Source organism: Rhizophagus irregularis, chromosome 15 (assembly GCF_026210795.1).
Source record: "Rhizophagus irregularis chromosome 15, complete sequence".
NCBI classification, from domain to species: Eukaryota; Fungi; Glomeromycota; class Glomeromycetes; order Glomerales; family Glomeraceae; genus Rhizophagus; species Rhizophagus irregularis.
In genome coordinates, this window is record NC_089443.1 from 354,339 (window position 1) to 377,249 (window position 22,911).

The window sequence follows — 22,911 nt, forward strand, 5'->3', positions numbered from 1 at the left end:
ATTTTATAATTTTTGACTGCATATTCATTTACCAACTTCATTAATAAATATTTTATATCACTTTATAACTATAAAAAAGGCAATTTTTTTTCAAGTTTACACATTAATTTGACTAGGTTTAAAATAATTTTGCACAGCAAAATTTGGCCAAAATTATTTGGCCAGAATTATAAAATGGGCATAAAGTCTAGTTTGCAAATTTGACCAGAATTATAAAAACGGACATTTATGTCTATTTTGTAAATTTGGCTAGCATTATGAACGTAAATATTTTAACTAATCATCCAGTGATCATAAATAAATAAATTATAGCTTGTTAGCTTTATCTTATTAAGATATATTAAATGGTGGTAATGTGGCAATTTCATATTTCTATTAGGCCACACAAATTCAATTTTTCAGTTCACGTAACATTGAAATTTAAAATCGACTTGGGGACCCAGGTTTATTGTTTATTAGTAAAAAAGTTTATATATATAATCGTGACATTTGATTGGTTGACTTTTAGAAGGGAGGAATTTATTTTCACTCTAGAAGTTCTCAGCCGCATGATAAACTTACCCGCCAATAAAATTACGTCCTGATCACGTGATAAATTTTTTATATATTAACTTTTTTTTATTGAAATTTGAAAAAGTGACCTGGCTGAGTGAAGTGAACTGAAAATTTGAATTTGTGTGGCCTTATCATTAAATAAAAAGTTATTAGCATTTATAAATATTTAAGAATATAAAAAATTCTTTCAATAAATAATATTAATATCTTATTATTTATTAATTCTAAAGGTATAAAACTACTACCATTTAAGATATCTCAAAAAATAATCCAACAAGCTATATTTATCTTTCTGTAATTACTTGATGCCAAGTTAACTTTTAGCATTTTAGTGTATTTAACCAAATAATAGACATTTTTTTTATTGTATTTTGATATTCAATACAAAATTTATATTGATATAATATTACCAATTACTATAATTCATTTTTAATTGTTATAAAATAATACATTACATATTTATGGAAGTTAACATATATATATCACATTAAGAATTTATAAGGAAGATATATAAATAAACTTATAAATTATATTATATCAATTATTATAATTTATTATTTTAATTACTATAAAGATTTTTTAATATAATTCAACAATTAATTATTCAATTCATTACATATACTATTATATAAGTTATAGTATAGATATACTATTTGTTTTGAATTTAGAATTTAAAAATTAGTTTATTGAAAAAAATATTGATTTTTTAATTTTTTATTTTTTTTACTATTAGATGCCAATTATTTAAAAATTGTCAGAAAATTAGATCTTTTAATGATTAGTCATTAGTATATTAAATATATGTAGTAATTACATAAATATATCTAATATTTAATTCAATTAAATAGTAAATTAAAATATATATAGAAGTTACATAAACATATTAGTATTTAATGTAATTTAGTATTTAAAATTATTTATTAAATAAAATATTAATTTTTTCATTTTATCTCCCTCTTTTATTAGATGCAAATTATTCTAAAATTGTTAAAAAATTAGATTCTTTAATTATTAGTACATTACATATGCATAGAAGTTATATAAACATACCTATTTAATGTAATTTAGCAATTAAAAAATTATTTATCAATAGGCCATTGATTTTTTTTTGGATTTTATTTTTTTTCTAATTAGATACTATAATTTATTTTAAAAATTATTAGAAAATTAAATGATTTGATTTTTTTTAATTATTTGTATATTGAATATTTATGGAAGTTAGATAAACATACCTATTAAATGTAATTTAGTATTTAAAAATTATCTTATTAATATAAAACTTAATTTTTGTTCTGTTTTTATTTATTTATTTATTATTAGATACAAATTATTTTAAATATTGTTAGAAATTGGATCAACAAAATTATTAAAATTAGATTTGCGAATATTGCAGTAATTGTTACAGAAATGTTATTAGTACATTTTTTCGCAAATCCCAAATTTTTTTTTTTAATAAATAATTTTGTTGATCCAATTTCTAACTTCAATCATCATAATTTCAGTCACTAGTGATCACCCTGATGATAGAAAAATTCTTCTAACAATATTTAAAATAAATTGTGTTTAATAACAAATAAATAAATAAAGTTTTATATTGATAAGATAATTTATAAATACTAATTACATTAAATAGGTATGTTTATTTAACTTCTAATAGACATGTAATATATTAATAATTAAAAGAGCCAAGTCATTTAATTTTTTAACAATTTTTAAAATAATTTGAATTAAATAAAAAAATAAATAAAATCAAAATAAAATCAATGTTAATTGTTAAATTACATTAAATAGGTTTATATAACTTTTATGCATATATAATGTATTAATAATTAAATATTTTGACAATTTTTAGATCTAATAAAAAGAGTAAATAAAAAACAAAAAAAAATCAATATTTTATTTAATAGATAATTTTTAAAAAATAATTAAAAGATCTAATATTCTGGCAATTTTTAAGTAATTTGTATTTAATATTAATAAATAAAAACAAATTATTTTTAAATGTTAAATTGCATTAAACAAATATGTTTATATAACTTTCATAGATATACTGACTTATATAATAATATAAATAAACTTTATAGCAATTAAAATAATAAATTATAATAATTGGTAAAGTTTGTTATACATTTTCTTTACTATAAATTTATAATGTAATATAAATATGTTATATTAAAGTAAACTTAATAATAAAATTATTGTAATTGGTAAATTATCATATCAATTATAAATTTTTACAAAATTTTCATATAATGTTTATAAAACATGATATCACATATATACTTTCATATGTCAAATAAATAATAAAAACAATATAAATATCTTTTTATATGTCTAATTTTTATTGATTATCTAGATACAATAAAAATAATTTATTTTTGGTTAAATATACCAAATTGCTAAAAGTTAAATTGCATTAACTTGCTATTAAGTAATTGTAAAAAGATAGTATACAGCTTATTGGATTGTATTGAGATGTATTAAATGGTGGATTTATACCTTTAGGATTAATAATAAATAATAAGATATTAACATTTTTTTGAAAGAATTTTTTTGTATTCTTAAATAATTCTAAATGCATTCAATAACTTCCCATCTATTAATGATAGAAACCACTATTTAACAATTTAACTTATCTTGATGAGACAAAGCTAACAAGCTATAATTTATTTTTCTATGATCACTGGATTATGATAAGTTACCTTATAAACTAAATTTGGATTATTTTTTTGCATAAATTTGAGCTAATTTTAAACTGAGTCCATTTGGTATAAATTTAACACAAAAACTTTCTATAAGGATTAAAATATCTATATTCATAATGCCGGCCAAATTTACAAAAACTGTTCATTTTTATAATTCTAGTTAAATTTGCAAACCAGACATTTATGTTCATTTTATAATTCTGGCCAAATAATTCTGACAAATTTTGCTGTGCAAAATTATTTTAAACCTGGCCAAATTAATCTTGAAAAAAAAATTGCCTTTTTTATAGTTATAAGATGATATAAAATATTTATTAATGAAGTTGGTAAATGAATATGCAGTCAAAAATTATAAAATTGTCTTATTTATAATTAAAATACTGGATGGATGGGTGCAAAAAATCAAAAATCATGGACATAAATAATGTTTGTGCTTGACAAAGGTTATCTACCATAAGACAAAGGATAAGCATAATAAATATTACAGACATAAATGTCTGTGCTTTACAAAGATTATTATAAGTATAACAAAAATCACGGACATAAATATCTGTGCTTGATAAAGGTTATCATAAGACAAAAGATAAGTATAATAAATATTACGAACATAAATGTCTGTGTTTGACAAAGATTATCATAAGTATAACAAAAATCATGGACTGGTCTTGACAAAGGTTATCACAAATATCACAGACATAAATGTCTGTGCTTGACAAAGGTTATTACAAATATCACAGACATAAATATCTGTGCTTGACAAAGGTTATCACAAATATCATGGACATAAATGTCTGTGCTTGACAAAGGTTATCATAAATATCATGGACATAAATGTCTGTGCTTGACAAAGGTTATCATAAATATCACAGACATATATAAATGTCTATGCTTGACAAAGGTTATTATAAATATCACGGACATAAATGTCCATACCTGACAAGTAGTATCATCATGAGCAATTGACAACAAATATCATGATCGTATATGACAAGGAGCATCATTAACAAATATTACAGACATAAATGTCTATATCTGACAAGGAGTATCATCATAAGCAATTGACAACAAATATCATGGTCGTATATAACAAGGAGCATCATCAACAAAAATCACGGACATAAATGTCCGTACCTGACAAGTAGTATCATCATGAGCAATTGACAACAAATATCATGGTCGTATATGACAAGGAGCATCATTAACAAATATCACGGACATAAATGTCCGTACCTGACAAGGAGTATCATTATAAGCAATTGACAACAAATATCATGGTCATATCTGACAAGGAGCATCATCAACAAAAATCACGGACATAAATGTCCATACCTGACAAGTAGTATCATCATGAGCAATTGACAACAAATATCATGGTCGTATATGACAAGAAGCATCATCAACAAATATCATGGACATAAATATCCGTACCTGACAAGGGTATCATCATGAGTAATTGACAACAAATATCACGACCATATCTGACAAGAAGCATCATTAACAAATATCACGGACATAAATGTCTGTACCTGACAAGGAGCATCATTATGAGCAATTGACAACAAATATCACGGTCGTATCTGACAAGGAGCATCATTAACAAATATCACAGACATAAATGTCCATACCTGACAAGGAGTATCATCATGAGCAATTGACAACAAATATCACAGCCATATCTGACAAGGAGCATCATCAACAAATATCACAGACATAAATGTCCGTATATGACTATAAGTGAGTATAATAATATATTGTTGGATTAAATTAATTAGCATGATTTGTTTCTATGACACAGCATGACAAGTCAAAATATATCATAGACATAGGTTAAAACCATGGGTGGACCACGAAGGATATAACCTAGACACTTGAAACATGAAATGTAAGGTTAGAACCTTTGTCGATCGGTTGAATGGGGTGTAAAAAAAAAAATTTTAATGAGGTTATGAAATCACGTGATTTATATTTAAGTGTTACAACAAATTCACCGTTAATTACAAGGTGATAGCAGAAAATAAAAGTAATGGACTAATGGTCTATGAGTTTAAAATGAGGGGTTCGAAAATATATTGGAAATAATTTGCGATTTCGTATATAATCAATACGATTTTTACTATTGCCTCACTCGGTGCTCTGTACAGATAAAATCCCGACACTTAAAAAAAATTCTCAATCAAATTTTTCTCAAAATAAAAATTCGGTAAACCCAAAAGAAAACGTTAAAGACTCAAAAAGAAACTTATCTATCTCCCTCTTCAATTTTGAGGGACATTTATAATATAAACAATAAACAATATAGATTAAGCGTCAATTTGACATGTCATTTAGTTGTCAAATCTACGGTTGTATAAGTCCTGCGTCAATAGATTTAATTATCGGCTAATAGATTACCCTTAGTATAATAACAAATTGTGAAACATGAATTTCTATTTTTTTTTCTCTTTCCTCATTTAAACCCAGACTTTTTTAATTTTTCCCTTCCTTCTGGTTCTTTTTAAGACTTTTTTTTTAATAATTTTTCTTTTCACAGTTTTTAAACCAGATTTTTTAATTATTTTTTTTTTCTTTTTCCTTTTTTTTTTTTTGCTTTTTGTTCTTTTTTCCCCTTTATGGTTTGTATCATCAAAATAAATACGCAAGTTTTATTTAAATATATCCAGCACTGCTATATTTATACTATTTAAGTTGTCTGATTTTATTCAGTTAGAATAAATTAATAAATAAAATAAAATGTCTTAGCCAAATATCTATTTTTTTATCAAAACTGAAAAATAAATCTCTTTTTATTTTTTATTATTATCATTATACATTTTGTTAAATATCACTAAAAATAAAAAAGACTTTTTTTAGTTACTATTTTTTTTTTATTGTTTATTTTTTATTGTAATTTTTTTTAATTGTCTCCATCCTCTAACATGTAGTAAAATTTTAATTATATAAAATAAAATATTTAAACCCATTTTATTGAGCAATATATTAGTATAAATTAATCATGTTGCAATGTAACAGGCTACAGCTAGTTCTAACTAAATTAATTACAATAAAAAAATCTATCTAATTAAATAAAACAATATAATATATTATAATAAAACAAAATAAATTAATGAGGATCGAGCCACTTAAGGAAAAAAGTCAATTATTTATTATTCACATCTGTATTAAGTATATATCATATGTAATACTGATTGTCTTTTGAATTTTGATAATAATAACTTTCTTTTTAAATCTAATTTTAACAATTAATATATATATAATATTTGTTTTAGACTTATCAGAATAATTACCATTAATAAACTATAGTTGCGTAACTGATCAACTGATGAGTCAGAACAATCTCATTTTCTCATATATACTCCCATAACCTCAAAATATTTGTGCTTACACTTTTTCTCTTTTTAACCGGCTATTATTTTAACCATATCTAACGTCTTTTTAACCATGTCTAAACTCTATGAAGCAATCAATTTACTTGATTCAGCAGAGGAAAGAACTGCACTACGAATCTTCTTCACTAATACAGAAAAAAGAACTGAAGCAGAAAGCATCCTTCTTACATGTAAAGATAATAAAGAGGTAGTTGCTTATTTTAAAGGTTTCTTAAAGTCTGGTATGTTCCCTCTTAACTGTGTCATATTCTCCATTAATACCAAATACTTACTTACTTAATCTTGTACTTTTTTTCCTGCTTCTTATCATCAAACCCGTCCAAAAAAACACATTCTCATTATAGTAGAGCAACAGATTGAAAAGTTAGAGCAAGAAAACAATTATTTAAAAGAAAAATTGGCCCAAAGTGGTAATAAATATTCAACGCATCTTGGCTTGGTTTTTGATAACCAATTTTGTTCTGCCATATGCCCATACTTATTAATAATATCAAATGTTGCAGAACTTCCAGGAACTGCTGAATCTGTATACATTTTCATTGACAACTCAAAGTTATACATTCAAGGAAAGAAAAAGGTTGCTGAATGTGAATCTTTATATGAAAATATGGTTCAAATTGATTACGGTAAACTAGTTGAAATGGGTCAAAATGAACGACATATGGGTGCTAATCCTATTATTATTGGATCATGTCCCCCTCCTGAAGATACATTGTGGAATTCTCTTAGAAGGCTTGGATATAATGTGACTGTATATGACCAAAATTTTCTAAATGAAGAAAAGGAAGTCAACTCAGAAATGGTTAGAAATATTCTCAGAACAGTTTATAGAAATATCCCTGGTACAGTGATATTATTCACCGGGGATGGTGACTATGGTCCAGCAATAAGAGAAGCTCTTGATAATAATTGGACCATTGAAATATATATGGTTTTGGTCGACTGGTAAAGTATTAATAATGTTTTGTAACTGAGTTATTAAGTTTTGTACTAATCTACCTTTAAAATTCTCAACATGCCTTACAGAAATGTATGTCAAACATCTACAATACAAACCAGCCATTAAATCACAAAACACAATCATGAATCTTGATGATTATCATAAGAAATTCATGTTTGCCTGTAAACATCCTGATATTGCAAGAGTAAAGCATCTTGAAATTTTTACAGATATAGTTAAAGATAGTGATATAATGGAATACTACATAGAATTAGATTTGTTCAGATGGTGGCACAAGCAAAATGAGAATTCTTTGAAACTATATGTTAATAATTATACTCAATGGGAGAATTTGAAGAACTTAATATTGCACAAATATCCTAGCACCAGGGAAATAAAAAGAGGTAGGTATTGTTCATTTCATCAGGCAATAAGCATACAATTATAGCACACTTTTTGAATATTAATTATTTCCTAGATGTATTTTGGCTTGAAAAAGATACTTTCTTCAAAATGTATTCATCATTCCTTAACTGTAAGGGATAATTCTGCCTAAATAGCTGACCTGCCAAGGTTTATAAAATCTATCTGATAGGAATGTTAACCTAAGGCAAAGAAATAAAAAAAGCTGTTTCCTCCAAAAAAAAATTATTTTTGAGAATTGTTAGTGTGCCACATTACTGCGTGTCCATAATTTCATTTTTGAATAGTTATGCATAAATGAAAAAGTATTAGTTTATCAGCATTGGATTTTGCCTTTTTTTAATTTTATATCTGCGAAATTGATATGCAATATTATGTAAATTAATCTACATGCATGTGAATAAAAGTTCCTTTGATCTGTGAAAGATAACCTATCTTAATAGCTTGCCCTGTAATACAAATTTATGTAATGCAAATTTTTATATGTCATGCGAAGCGCCTCTTGCTGGTGGCCCAGCTGGGTCATGAGAATCTAATTTTTTTTTTGCCTGGCCTTATATGGCCATTTATTAATGCATACTTATTGTTGTAATAAAGATCATTTTTAATGTGAAAACATTGACATTAAAAATGTTTATAAACCAAAAAACGCACAGAATGTTTGAATGTTTATCAAAGTTATATTGACGGGGCAGTATAATTATCTGTAGATTAATCTGTCTGACTCACTCTGACAGATAAAAATGCGGGATCATAACCTTAGATCAATAGATGATAATGTAACAGAATGTTATTGAATATTGAATCCATGGGTCTATTGTATCTTAACTTTATTTGCAATCCTATAGATTTTTTTTAGTAAAGTATGATAATCGCACAATCTATTTATTTATGTACTCTTTTTTAATGGAATAATGAAAATCTAATAAGAGAAGTAAATAAATTAACTTAAACTGAAAGCTTATTTAATCACAATTGAAGTGAGTTGGTACTTTTCACTTGTTTTCTCAATAATATACATTTGCCATTTTTTTACTTTCATCGCTTTCTTCTGGGATAGTAGTAGTTGATATATTATCATTATTTTCAGGGTCAATACAATTAAGTTCTGAAGGATATTAAATCAAAAATAGATTGTAAAAATAAAACAGAAAATAAATTATACTTTATTCTTAACAGTATTTATGATTTGTTTTTTAGTGAGTATTGTCATTATATTTGATAACTTTACGAAATTAGTTTTTTAAACCTTCGTAGCAAGAAAATTATCTATTACTAAAAGCTTATAATTTACATCTAATAAAAAAAAAAGTTTAAATCTATTAAATATAATTATCTATTATGAACAAAATTATATTTACTAATTAATTTAAATTAATGGTATTACCTCTATAAAATTTTATGTCAGGTTCATATTCATTATCGAAGTCCCCCAGAAAATCGCATATTCTAGTTATTTGTATAATATTCATGTAAATTACCATATTCAGCCCACTCAGATACCAAATACCATTTATTTTTTTCACACATAAGTCTATATATTCTTGTAATATTTTTCCAATCATGAAGTTCTTTAAGAATTGTAACTTGATTTTGTACATTAGCACTTTCTTCCTCAAAAGTAATTTTAAAAGCAAATTCTTCACCTTTGTTTTTAATATTAATCCATTTAGTCACGCGTCCATCTTCATGTGGTTTCTCATCCCTATAAAAAAATTGGGATACGTTTTTTATAAAGTTTTTATACGATTTTTTTCCTTAGAAATAACGTATCATAATAGGATACGGAAAAATGCACAATTCTGTATCACTAAAAACATGGTTTGGATACGGAATTTGCATGGAATTCATATGGAATTTACATGATTTGATCACTGATTTTATCACGAAATTTATACGATTTGGTCACTGAATTTACTATTTGTATTACAGTTTACTATAATATATTTATATAAATCTAATTTTACTTTATTAAATTAAATAAAAAATAAAAAATAAACAAAATACAAATACATTATGAAAATTCCCTCCTTATTAAAACCACCTATTGCAACCAAAATTACCTATAAGTTCAGGTTCATTTGGAGTCAAACAACCTAAAAAAAACAAAAAAAGAAACATAAGAACGTCTAACTTAATTGGAAACAAAAACTCTTTCATATAGTATCTGCAATCGTCCAAGTCACCAAAGGTCAGCATTTCTACAAAAAAAGAAAGAGAACTCCAGAATGTCTGACCTATATAAATGAAAAGAATTATGAAGCATCTGATAAAAAAGAAACCAAAACAACAAAATAAATCCAAAACTGACCTACAAAAAAGAAGACTCTAAAGCAACAAAACTGAAACAATCTACAAAAATAAAAGAATCTGAACCCAACTTACAAAAAAAAAAAAAAGAAAATTTGAACTGACCTAAAAAAAGAAAAAAAATCCTGAACAATCCTACAAAAAGGAAAGGACTCCCAAACTGATCAACAAAAAAACTGAATTTTCTCACAAAAAAAAATCTGCTGGCCTATGAAATAAAAAAAGGGATATATATAAATAAAAAAGAAAGGGGAATAAAGAATAAATCAAAAAAAATATTTTTTTAAAAAGAGGGTAACGAAGTTAGGAAAGTTAAAAAAAATTTTTTTTTAAAGGGAGGACGTCAAAGTTAGAAAAATAAAAAATTTTTTATAAAGAGGAAATAGAAATAGAAAGAAGAAAATTTTTTTTAAAAAAAAGAAAAGTGGGAATAGTGGGAATAAAAGAATAAAATCAAAAAAAATTTTTTTTTTAAAGGAGAGTGATGAAAAAAAAAATTTTTAAAGTGAGGTACGAAAAAAAAAATTTTTTTTAAAAGGGGGGTGATGAAAAAAGAAGAAAAATTTAGAAAAAATAACAAAAATAAGACAAGAGAAAAGAGAAGAAAGGGAAAGACAGAAAGGAAGATCGGAAAATCAAACTCATCAAAGTAAAGGTTTATATAAAAAACAAAAAACGTATCATAACAAAACAATAAACAATCATGTGATCTCGTGTTATGATACGAGATTTTTGTAAAATTATTTTCTAAAAATATTAAGTTTAAAAATTCCGTATACATTTTGTATGATTTATTTTTTCTGGATACATTAGTTTTTTTAAAAAATGTTCAAAAATGAATTGTTTATTAAATATATGGAATTTGTATATGGAAACTATAGAAACGTACATAAAATGTATACAAAATGTATCCTTTCCGTATACATATTTCTTATAGGGCATCAGTTTTTTCATAATCGAAGATTCTTAATTGGCGTATTATGAAAATTTTATCAATCTTTGATTGAATCATTTTATTTAATTTGTCATTAACGGTTTTATCTAGGGAATTGAGTCAACCAATTCAAAATTGATTATGGTCGATCAAGTCTAAAGCTCTAATCGGGTCAGTCTAATCTGACAACCCGGACCGAAAATTTGGATTGGTCCAGTCTGGGTTGATGCTTCAACCCAGACCAAAATATTTGGTCCAGTCTGGTCCAGTTTCAGATTATAAATCTAACCCGGACTGAAAAAATGGGTTGGGACTGGACCGGACTGATAAATATTTTCGCGATGGTTTATATTAAAACCATTGTATTTAATTATTAAATAAAAAAATGTTGCATAACATTTTTTTAACAAATTATTATAAAAAAAACGTTTGCACAATGTTTTTTCTAAGTATATTTATTAAAAAAAACGTTTGCGCAATGTTTTTCTAATTAATTTAAAGAAAAAACGTTTGCGCAATGTTTTTCTAATTAATTTAAAGAAAAAATGTTGCGCAAGTTTTTTCTAAGTATATTTATTAAAAAAAACGTTTGCGCAATGTTTTTCTAATTAGTTTAAAGAAAAAATGTTGCAAAACATTTTTTCTTATTATATTTAATTAGAAAAAACGTTTGCGCAATGTTTTTCTAATTAGTTTAACGAAAAAATGTTGCAAAATGTTTTTTCTTATCATATTTACACTAGTCGAAATAAGGCAAATCGGAAATAAGGCAAATCGTCCTTATTTCGGCTAAATTTCGGCTAATAATTGACGATCGTCTGTATATCAGGTGACATTCGGCATAGCAGGACCCCGGATATCTCCAAAACAGGTCATAAGTCACACTTTCGGCAGATTGGCCCATTTTTCAGGGGCTCAAAAAATCGTTTTTTGTAAATATCTCGGCATCCAGTGGTCCAATTTTGATGAACTTTTTTTTAAATTGTAGAGCTAAATGAGGGCTACAAAATAAAAAAATGTTCATTAAAATTGAATTACTGGATGCTGAGATATTTACAAAAAACGATTTTTTGAGTTTCAGCAAAAAGGGGTGTTTTTGGCCAAAAGTCCATTATGACCTTTATATTAGATATCCGGGGTCCTGGCATAGCCGATTTCTGATTTCACTAGTCGAAAAAGGCCAGCCTATATTCAATTAAACATTTGACCATGATCTACGATTAGACATTGGTCGAATAGTCTAATTAAATGTCACGCGTTACGCGTATCAAAGTTTAAAAAAGGATCTTTTTTAAACTTTCCCCTTTCATCCCTTCCTTTCACTTTACTTCGTCCCTACTTTCCCCTGTCCTTTCGTCCTTCCCCTCCCTTCCCCTATTGTCCTTTCCTTTCCCTTTCGTCCTTCCCTTGCTTTCCCTTTCGCTCTCCCCCTTTTCTCACACCTTTCTTCCGCCTCTTTTTCTTGGAAGTAATGTAAGTTTCGTTTCGAAACTTACATATTTTTTTTTTAATTTTTATTTTTTTTTAATTTAAGAAACGAATTTCTTTTCATTGTTTTTTTTTGTAGGACGCCAGCTTTAACATGAAACTGGACTTTAAGGTAAAAAACGGGAAAGTGAAGTTTTGTTAACACAGGTCGAATAGTGTCAAATCAGTCAACAATCAGTCACAAATCGGGTACCCGATTTGTGTATGGTTGCCAACTGATTTTCTCAACCGGGTGCCAACCGGGTGCCATTGCCAGTTGGTTTCCGATTGGTTGTCGATTTCCGCCAAAATCCGACACCAACCGGGCAGTCCTGTTGGCGCACGACTGATGACCGATTGGTATCAGATATACACCTGATTGTTGACCGATTATTGACTGGTTTATGTCTGATCGGTAACCGATTTATTTTGTTTAATCCGACGCCAACCAGGCATTTGACGGATTGGTGACGGATTGGTGACGGATTGCCGACGGATTGCCGACCGGTTGCTTTCCAATTTAGCCTGCACTGAATATTTGATTATGGCCCGCATTATACATTTTTTGTAATTATTTGAATTTATAAAATTTACCGCACAATTTATACAATTTAAAATGATCACGTTTGATTATATAAATGTATTTTATTATTAATATAAAAATATATGGGTATATTGCATTGTATACAATAATACTACTAATTTTACAAGCGAAAAATTGGTACATATTCGTTTCCGATTGCCGAAAGCAATGAAATTTGTATCATATTAATATCTTTAAAATATAAAGTCAGAAACGAAGATCGGAATGAACCTACTGTATATTGTTAAAGCTAAAATAGTGCCCAATCGGTAACGCTTTGATGTATAAAAAGATCATTTGATGCATGTACAACTCTTCCGCTATTCTCGATAATAAGTTTTGGACCACATGCCGTCTCATCCCAAACATAATCGTATGGTTGTAATTCAGGTACATTTGAAAAAAATGAAATTGACACATCATTAAAGCCTGAATAGTGTTTAAAAGTTTATCAAAATCGGTAGGTACATTTTCGTTTCCGATCGCTGGAAGCAGAAGTCGATTTGAAAAAAAGAGATTTGCATCATATTAACATCGTTAAAAAAGTTGTGCTAAAAAGAAAAATCGGTACGAACCTACATCATTAAAAGCTTAAATAGTCCTAAAAGTTAATCGAAATCGGTAGGTACATTTTCGTTTCCGATTGCTGAAAGCAGAAGTTGATTTGAAAAAAAAGAGATTTGCATCATATTCACATCTTTAAAAAAAGTTAGAAACAAAAATCGGAATGAACCTACATCATTAAAAGCTTAAATTGTGCTAAAAGTTCATCGAAATCGGTAAGTACATTTTCGTTTCCGATTGCTGAAAGCAGAAGTCGATTTGAAAAAAAAATGAGATTTGCGTTATATTAAAATCTTTAAAAAAAAGTTAGAAATGAAAATCGGTACGAACCTACATCATTAAAAGCTTAAATGGTGCCTAAAAGTTCATCAAAATCGGTGGGTACATTTTCGTTTCCGATTGCTGAAAGCAGAAGTCGATTTGAAAAAAAAATGAGATTTGCGTTATATTAAAATCTTTAAAAAAAAGTTAGAAATGAAAATCGGTACGAACTTACATCATTAAAAGCTTAAATGGTGCCTAAAAGTTCATCGAAATCGGTGGGTACATTTTCGTTTCCGATTGCTGAAAGCAGAAGTCGATTTGAAAAAAAAATGAGATTTGCGTTATATTAAAATCTTTAAAAAAAAGTTAGAAACGAAAATCGGTATGAACCTACATCATTAAAAGCTTAAATGGTGCCTAAAAGTTCATCGAAATCGGTGGGTACATTTTCGTTTCCGATTGCTGAAAGCAGAAGTCGATTTGAAAAAAAAATGAGATTTGCGTCATATTAAAATCTTTAAAAAAAGTTAGAAACGAAAATCGGTACGAACCTACATCATTAAAAGCTTAAATGGTACCTAAAAGTTCATCGAAATCGGTAGGTACATTTTCGTTTCCGATCGCTGAAAGCAGAAGTTGATTTGAAAAAAAAAGAGATTTGCATCATATTTACATCTTTAAAATAAGTTAGAAACAAAAATCGGAATGAACCTACATCATTAAAAGCTTAAATAGTACCTAAAAGTTCATCGAAATCGGTAGGTATATTTTTGTTTCCGATTGCTGAAAGCAGAAGTTGATTTGAAAAAAAAAGAGATTTGCATCATATTCACATCTTTAAAATAAGTTAGAAACAAAAATCGGAATGAACCTACATCATTAAAAGCTTAAATAGTACCTAAAAGTTCATCGAAATCGGTAGGTACATTTTCGTTTCCGATCGCTGAAAGCAGAAGTTGATTTGAAAAAAAAAATGAAATTGACATCATTAAAGCTTGAATAGTGTTCAAAAGTTCATCAAATCAGTAGGTACATTTTCGTTTTCGATTGCTGAAAGCAGAAGTTGATTTGAAAAAAAAATGAGATTTGCGTTATATTAAAATCTTTAAAAAAAAGTTAGAAACGAAAATCGGTACGAACCTACATCATTAAAAGCTTAAATGGTGCCTAAAAGTTCATCGAAATCGGTGGGTACATTTTCGTTTCCGATTGCTGAAAGCAGAAGTCGATTTGAAAAAAAATGAGATTTGCGTCATATTAAAATCTTTAAAAAAAGTTAGAAACGAAAATCAGTACGAACCTACATCATTAAAAGCTTAAATGATGCCTAAAAGTTCATCGAAATCGGTAGGTACATTTTCGTTTCCGATCGCTGAAAGCAGAAGTTGATTTGAAAAAAAAAAATGAAATTGACATCATTAAAGCCTGAATAGTGTTCAAAAGTTCGTCAAAATCGGTAGGTACATTTTCGTTTTCGATTGCTGAAAGCAGAAGTTGATTTGAAAAAAAAAGAGATTTGCATCATATTCACATCTTTAAAAAAAGTTAGAAACAAAAATCGGAATGAACCTACATCATTAAAAGCTTAAATGGTACCTAAAAGTTCATCGAAATCGGTAGGTACATTTTCGTTTCCGATCGCTGAAAGCAGAAGTTGATTTGAAAAAAAAATGAAATTGACATCATTAAAGCTTGAATAGTGTTCAAAAGTTCATCAAAATCGGTAGGTACATTTTTGTTTCCGATTGCTGAAAGCAGAAGTTGATTTGAAAAAAAAAGAGATTTGCATCATATTCACATCTTTAAAATAAGTTAGAAACAAAAATCGGAATGAACCTACATCATTAAAAGCTTAAATAGTACCTAAAAGTTCATCGAAATCGGTAGGTACATTTTCGTTTCCGATCGCTGAAAGCAGAAATTGATTTGAAAAAAAAAATGAAATTAACATCATTAAAGCTTGAATAGTGTTCAAAAGTTCATCAAATCGGTAGGTACATTTTCGTTTCCGATTGCTGAAAGCAGAAGTTGATTTGAAAAAAAAAGAGATTTGCATCATATTCACATCTTTAAAAAAAGTTAGAAACAAAAATCGGAATGAACCTACATCATTAAAAGCTTAAATAGTACCTAAAAGTTCATCGAAATCAGTAGGTACATTTTCGTTTCCGATTGCTGAAAGCAGAAGTCGATTTGAAAAAAAAATGAGATTTGTGTCATATTAAAATCTTTAAAAAAAGTTAGAAACGAAAATCGGTACGAACCTACATCATTAAAAGCTTAAATGGTACCTAAAAGTTCATCGAAATCGGTAGGTACATTTTCGTTTCCGATTGCTGAAAGCAGAAGTTGATTTGAAAAAAAAAAAATGAAATTGACACATCATTAAAGCCTGAATAGTGTTCAAAGTTCATCAAAATTGGTAGGTACATTTTCGTTTCTGATCGCTGAAAGTAGAAAAAAAATGAGATTTGCATCATATTCACATCTTTAAAAAAAGTTAGAAAACGAAAATCGGAACAAACCTACATCATTAAAAGCTTAAATAGTGCCTAAAAGTTCATCAAAATCGGTAGGTACATTTTCGTTTCCGATTGCTGAAAGCAGAAGTCGATTTGAAAAAAAAATGAGACTTGCATTAAAAGCTTAAATAGTCCCAAAAGTTCAACGAAATCGGTAGGTACATTTTCGTTTCCGATCGCTGAAACAGAAACCGATTGAATAAAAATTTATTTCATGTTGAATATCTTACAATAGTTTGATCGTAGAATTAAATAAAAATTCATCATTAGGAGTGAAAAATCGGCACATAAAGGATGTTTCAAAGAACCATTTGTCGCCTTCGTTACCGGTGAAAATGTAGTCTTTAAGCAAGTAGAATTTCATTTTAATGTGGATTCTACTAACGTACTCCTATTGAGCGATTTCAGTTTCCTGATGTTTTCTGTTTAACCTGACAAACCGTAAAGATCCTACCATCATCGGCTAGTGAAACTGCTTTTGAATTTTTATATTTATTTTTCATCCAAGTGTAGAGAATATTCACTCGGTAACCAGTTCGAACTATGCTTCTTCATTCTTCTAACGAGAATTCGTCAAAAATCGAGTTTCAGATTGCTTCCAATTTGAAGAACCATCATGTTAATCATTTTAAACGAAACACGAGTCTTTATCTTTCAGTGATAATATATTCGAAAGTTCGCAAAAATATTCTCGCTCCCAAAATTTATAAAACTGAAGAAAAACCTTGTTTACCAAATTACGCACTAAAAATAAAATCACGCAAATTTGTATTTGTAAACGTAAAATGTGCTTATTTCCATATTTAGCTAATTTGGCTAGGGCTACAATAGTTTCTGATCGGTATTGCGTAATCAAATGCAAGCAAATCTAGCCAATCAAATTAAACCTCAACCAACCGAAAAGTGAGGCACGCGTCAGTCGTGTCACGTTAGTTTATCAGAGGCGAACACCTATTTTCGTGGATAATCGTTTTTGTAGCCATCATTTAGGGCGATCAATCAGAAAACTTTGCTAAATAAAATCATATTTCAAAACCAATACTGTATATTTGCCACCTAATGGAAAAAAGGTATTAATAAATGCTAATTAATAAATCGATAATTCGAAATATATTTAAGTACTGATTAAACAACAATGCCTTATTGTTTTATATCAGGAAATGAAATTAATGTAACATTTATTTATAAAATCTAAAACTTTATTCGTTACAAGCAGTGGACACGGCCCTTTTAAGCTCACCATTATACCCACTAATCGTCCACTTTGGTGCCCCAACAGGCTTTTTGTCATCGGCTATATGGTCCCCATATACTCGAATGCGTTTGCCCCTTTTTACATCTTTGTCCAGATAACCTCGTAAAAACTTGCGAAGCTTATTTACGGTATATAAAGGAATTAGTACAGCTTGATTTATAAATCAAATCCTTTAACATATTCACTTACAGTATCCGAACGCCAGGGCAGGTCTTTCACAATAATATTGTTATTTTCATCCGACTCTTCCGGGCTGTGATAGCAATTTTGTTTGGTAATAGGTTCCAATTCAGTTTTATTGAATTGGCCTATTAAATGATCATTATTGTTTTTTAGATTGTTGATCATTTTCGTTCTTCTTAGCCTTTTCTGTATCAATAAAATAAATAAATAAATATGGCATTAAAAGATATTTCAGTGTCAACATACTAATTACCTCTGACTGGCGCGTATTTTTGTGTTTTCTTTTTGATTCCTTTTTTTTCCCTCTAGTTCTTTATTGTTGATTCGGTATGTATCCCGCTGGCTACGATGTCTTCTATATATAATTTGATAAAGAACATTTTCATTCACCGGGTAAACAGTTAAGTCTATGAGCTGTTTAATCGTAGGGATTATTGTCCCAGTCACGAGTTCTTGTTGAGATTCGAAAGTTTTGCTTGGATTCAATCGGCCTTCTTTGGGCATTCTGCTAATATTCCAGAAAACATCTCGCTAAAATAATTTATGCAGTTAATAAAATTAAATAAACTAACATATAAAGAAAATAAATAACGATAATTTAGAATTTTATTTACACGTAAAGCCTCTTTCAAATCTTTGTCCATTTCGTCCAAATTTTTATACCGCTTGAATCCAACGGATTTGGTATTAATCAACGGGCCATCAGAATGTCGACTTAAATATTTATTACCCATACTTTCTTCTGCGTTGTCACTTTCAGAATACATTCGACGATCTTTTGACTTTTTCCAGTTTATGGGCTTTGCTGCACTCTCGTCATCGGAAGTTTGCTGATATTTTCTTACATTCTTTCTTTTGGCGATATTATCCTTTTTTTCATTCTCGGAAATTCGCCGATTTTTTCTTAGATCCTTCCTTTTGACGTTATTATCCTCATCTTCGCCATCAGAAATTCGCCGATTTTTTCTCAGGTCCTTTCTTTTGACGTTATTTTCTTCTTCATCGATTTCGGAAATTCGCCGATTTTTTCTTTTGACGTTTTTCTTCTTCATCGATTTCGGAAATTCGCTGATTTTTTCTTTTGACGTTATTTTCTTCTTCATCGATTTCGGAAATTCGCCGATTTTTCCTTAGGTCCTTTCTTTCGACGTTATTTTCCAGACCTATAATGTAAACCGATACATCCCGAGTTGTAAAAATTCCTTGGATATGCATCACAAATTCATTACCTTTTTTACGCCTGTACCCCTTATATTTCTCTCTTAACGAATCCGAAATGGAGGTGTCAGAATCGGTATAAGAAATTAAGCCCGAATCACATTTCATTTGTTGGCTTGACCTGTTATAAAAAGGCTAATAATAAATAAATGTAAATAAACTAACTGGTATAGATAAACTCCAGAAATTACTTACATATTCGCTTGTTTCTATTGAACATGTTGGGCATATTGGTCAAAAAAATAAATAAATAAATAAAATAAAAGTCAGCTAATGAGTAATTGACTTCATTTTAACACTCAGAGCTTAGTGTAACTATTATGCAAAATTCATTCTTTAAGTATGAAAAGAATATAAGCCCAGAGGCTAAAAAGCCAACGGATAGGCGGATAAAAGCCCGGGTGCGTAAAAAGACCTGGGCATCCAAAAGGACAAACAGATAAAGTCCAGTTATATAAAAAAGCTTAGCGCGCAAAAAACTTCGAGGCTTATGAAAGGACAACGGAAAAATTTTAAATAATAAAAGCCAAGGCTTTGAAGTAAAAGCCTAAGTATGTAAAAAACTTAACGGACTATCGGATAAAAGTCCGGTTGCATAAAAAGCCAAGGCTTCTGAAGGTAAAAATGTACGTAAAAAAAACAGAACGAACAAACGGATAAAGTTCGGTTGCATAGTAAAGCAAGGTTTTGAAAGTAAAAGCCCAGGCGCGTAAATATTTGAGGCTTTCGAACGGTTCTAAACAGACAATATTACTTACGAAAATTATATAAAAGAACGAAAAGAACGCGAAATATTAAACGCGAAAAAATGAGGTTAATTTATTTTATTTGACCAATAAACCGCGTGGAAAATTGCCAGTTTTCACAATAGTAACATCGGTGTGATCTTGAATTTTAACCATAAAATGTCTACAAAAATTAGAAATAAGGTACCCTGTTACTGTAAATCATGCAATGGAAAATTAGTGGAGGAAAGGACGAGAAAGAGACACGCAGAATTAGAAGCTCAATTGGCTGATAATATTTCTGGATTTGTCCCCTCAGCACATATAAATATGTCCTTTCCTAATCCTAAACCTAACGAAACTCCTGACCAATATGTCGCAATGGAAATCGATGAGTCTATTATTATAGAAGGATCATCAGAAAAAGTAGTAAACTCAGAAAAAGATTCGGCTGAACAAGAATTAAGAAATTTACCTGAGGTTGATAATTATGAGCCCGATTTTGAATATACCTCTCAAAAAAGGTGAAGACAAGACAAGTTTCGAGAACCTGAAGCCGATCAGAATAATAAAAATCCAGGCGATGATGATGATGGTGAAAGTGAAAGCGGTATTTCTCTAGATGATGATGTCACGTTTTTGAGTAACGATGAAACCCCAGTTGAACAATTCACTGCCCCCGACTTCGACAATAATTCAGAATTTGTATATCTTAATACAAATATTAATTACGCAGATTCTTGGATACTAATATGGATATATAAGTATCAATCAAGATTTCGCTTGTCGGACGTTGCAATAGATTCCTTGATCAAGTTTTTTCAGCAAATATTAATGGATGCTGATCAGGCGAGATTCAAAAATTTCCCATCTTCTTTATATACTGCGAGTAAATTGTTACAAGTCGGCAACCAATCAAAAACTTACGCAGTATGTCCAAGTTGTAATAGTTTGTATAATATTGCTGAAGTTGTGGCGGAAGAAGGATCCAAATGCACACATGTAGAGTTTCCAATGCAATCAAAAGGAAAACCTTGTGGAATGGAATTAACCGTGCAAGCCCCGCTTGGTAATGGAAATAAAAATCGTCCGAAATTGTTATTTCCCTTGCCGAGTTTGAAGTTACAAATAAACAGTTTATACCAACGATCAGGAATCCAGCAGCAATTAAGAAAATGGACCAATCGGCACGTTGATAATGGTATGCTAACGGATATTTACGATGGTAAAATCTGGAAAAGTTTTTCTGACATTTCGGGCGCCCCATATTTTACACCAGAAACTGCAGATTCTCACTTGGGAATTATGATCAATCTTGACTGGTTTCAGCCCTTTGAATCGTCCGCATACAGTTGTGGGGCGATATATGGAGTGGTTTGTAACCTACCACGTGAAATTAGATTCAAAAAAGAAAATATGTTGACGCTTGGTCTACTACCAGGACCGAACAAGGTTAGGTTACACAAAATTAACCATTACCTCTCCCCGATTGTTGATGAATTATTAGAGTTCTGGAATGGAATTGAAATTCCCGCCGCTGGAAGAAAAATCCGATTAGCATTAATATGCTGTTCAAATGATATTCCTGCAGCGAGGAAGCTCTGTGGTCATATATCTGCATCAGTTAGTTGTCATAGGTGCTATAAAAGAGCAAATTCAATTTCAAATAAATTAAATTTTGGCGGCTTTGATGATATGAGTGAGTGGTTCGTAGAAAGAAATTTACTGAAACATCGGCAGGATGCTGAGAATTGGAGGTTATGTAAATCTGAAGAAGAAAGAAAACGTCATGTAAGTTTGACTTCTGTCAGATGGACTGAATTACTTCGATTGCCGTATTTCAATCCAATAAGGCATCTTATCATAGATCCAATGCATTGTTTATTCCTCGAAATAGCCCATTGGATAATCAAAAAATTATGGATTGATGGTAATAAGATCACCAAACATGACCTAGAATTAATGGAAAAACGAGCAAAAATCATAAAAATACCTGCAGATTTGGGTAGAATTCCAAATAAAATCACAACCGGAGATGGATTTTCTGGATTTACGGCTGATCAATGGAAATCATTTATTCTAATTTATGCTATCCCATTGATGTGGGATTTGCTCGATGAACCAGATCGAAAAATTTTGGGAAATTTTGTTAGGGCTTGTACTCTATTAGTTTGTCGAATTATTGATGATAAGACATTAAGTGAAGCTCATGAACATTTGCTCAAAGTTGCAATGTTAATTGAAGAAAATTATGGTCCGGAAAGGATCACTCCAAATCTCCATTTATGTCTTCATATTGCCGATTGTTGCCAGGATTATGGACCATTATATTCATTTTGGTGTTATTCTTTTGAAAGAATGAATGGAATCCTGGGTAGGTCATTATGATGATTGTTCAATTATTTTAACTTAATATTAATCATTTTTAAATAAAATATCGACAGGCTCTTTTCCTAACAGTCATCGCCAAATTGAACCCGAACTTCTACGTATCATCATGCAGCATTGGAGACTTGATGACCTTATATCCGCTCAATCAAATAACACTAAGCTTGTTGAAGCTTTAAAGCTAATAAAGCCACGGGCAACTTCCAGAAGTTTAGCAGCCTATGATAATTTTGAATTTTCTGAGCTGTGTCAATATAGGAAAATTTTTGTTCAAGAAGTTGATGATACAATTGTCGGTAATGAGCCATTTCCTGGTAAAATGCTCACACCACGTAGAATTCGGGTCGATTTACCTGATAATATTTATCAAATCCTGACCGATTATTATAGTAATGCTTACGACTTACAATTTACAACAATTGCCGATTCGATATCATCCAGTTCAAGGGACTCGATTGTTGTACCAAATATGATTGATCAGTTTGGCCG

The 22,911-nt window shown here is 29.1% G+C and overlaps 6 protein-coding genes across 6 annotated transcripts; 4 read left to right on the forward strand and 2 right to left on the reverse strand.

Moving 5' to 3' along the window:
* Nucleotides 1–6,698: 6,698 nt before the first annotated feature.
* On the forward strand, nucleotides 6,699–7,595 carry OCT59_006851 (uncharacterized protein; the record flags this gene model as incomplete). Its single annotated transcript, XM_025328820.1, has 2 exons — nucleotides 6,699–6,867; nucleotides 6,991–7,595. 2 exons carry the CDS (start codon nucleotides 6,699–6,701, stop codon nucleotides 7,593–7,595), a joined length of 774 nt encoding a protein of 257 aa, XP_025165019.1.
* Nucleotides 7,596–7,728: 133 nt separating this feature from the next.
* OCT59_006852 (uncharacterized protein) lies at nucleotides 7,729–8,132 on the forward strand (the record flags this gene model as incomplete). The annotated part of the gene is made up of 2 exons (XM_066150093.1): nucleotides 7,729–7,990; nucleotides 8,065–8,132. 2 exons carry the CDS (start codon nucleotides 7,729–7,731, stop codon nucleotides 8,130–8,132), a joined length of 330 nt encoding a protein of 109 aa, XP_065998341.1.
* Nucleotides 8,133–9,458: 1,326 nt separating this feature from the next.
* On the reverse strand, nucleotides 9,459–9,860 carry OCT59_006853 (uncharacterized protein; the record flags this gene model as incomplete). Its single annotated transcript, XM_066150152.1, has 2 exons — nucleotides 9,459–9,714; nucleotides 9,796–9,860. The coding sequence occupies 2 exons, from the start codon at nucleotides 9,858–9,860 to the stop codon at nucleotides 9,459–9,461; spliced, it is 321 nt and encodes a 106-aa protein (XP_065998342.1).
* A 7,992-nt stretch (nucleotides 9,861–17,852) lies between these two features.
* On the reverse strand, nucleotides 17,853–19,143 carry OCT59_006854 (uncharacterized protein; the record flags this gene model as incomplete). The annotated part of the gene is made up of 4 exons (XM_066150207.1): nucleotides 17,853–18,026; nucleotides 18,098–18,272; nucleotides 18,345–18,622; nucleotides 18,706–19,143. The coding sequence occupies 4 exons, from the start codon at nucleotides 19,141–19,143 to the stop codon at nucleotides 17,853–17,855; spliced, it is 1,065 nt and encodes a 354-aa protein (XP_065998343.1).
* Nucleotides 19,144–20,214: 1,071 nt separating this feature from the next.
* Nucleotides 20,215–20,562, forward strand: OCT59_006855 (uncharacterized protein; the record flags this gene model as incomplete). Its single annotated transcript, XM_025312134.1, has 1 exon — nucleotides 20,215–20,562. One exon carries the CDS (start codon nucleotides 20,215–20,217, stop codon nucleotides 20,560–20,562), a length of 348 nt encoding a protein of 115 aa, XP_025165014.1.
* A 1,969-nt stretch (nucleotides 20,563–22,531) lies between these two features.
* On the forward strand, nucleotides 22,532–22,895 carry OCT59_006856 (uncharacterized protein; the record flags this gene model as incomplete). The annotated part of the gene is made up of 2 exons (XM_066150325.1): nucleotides 22,532–22,736; nucleotides 22,813–22,895. The coding sequence occupies 2 exons, from the start codon at nucleotides 22,532–22,534 to the stop codon at nucleotides 22,893–22,895; spliced, it is 288 nt and encodes a 95-aa protein (XP_065998344.1).
* Nucleotides 22,896–22,911: the final 16 nt, after the last annotated feature.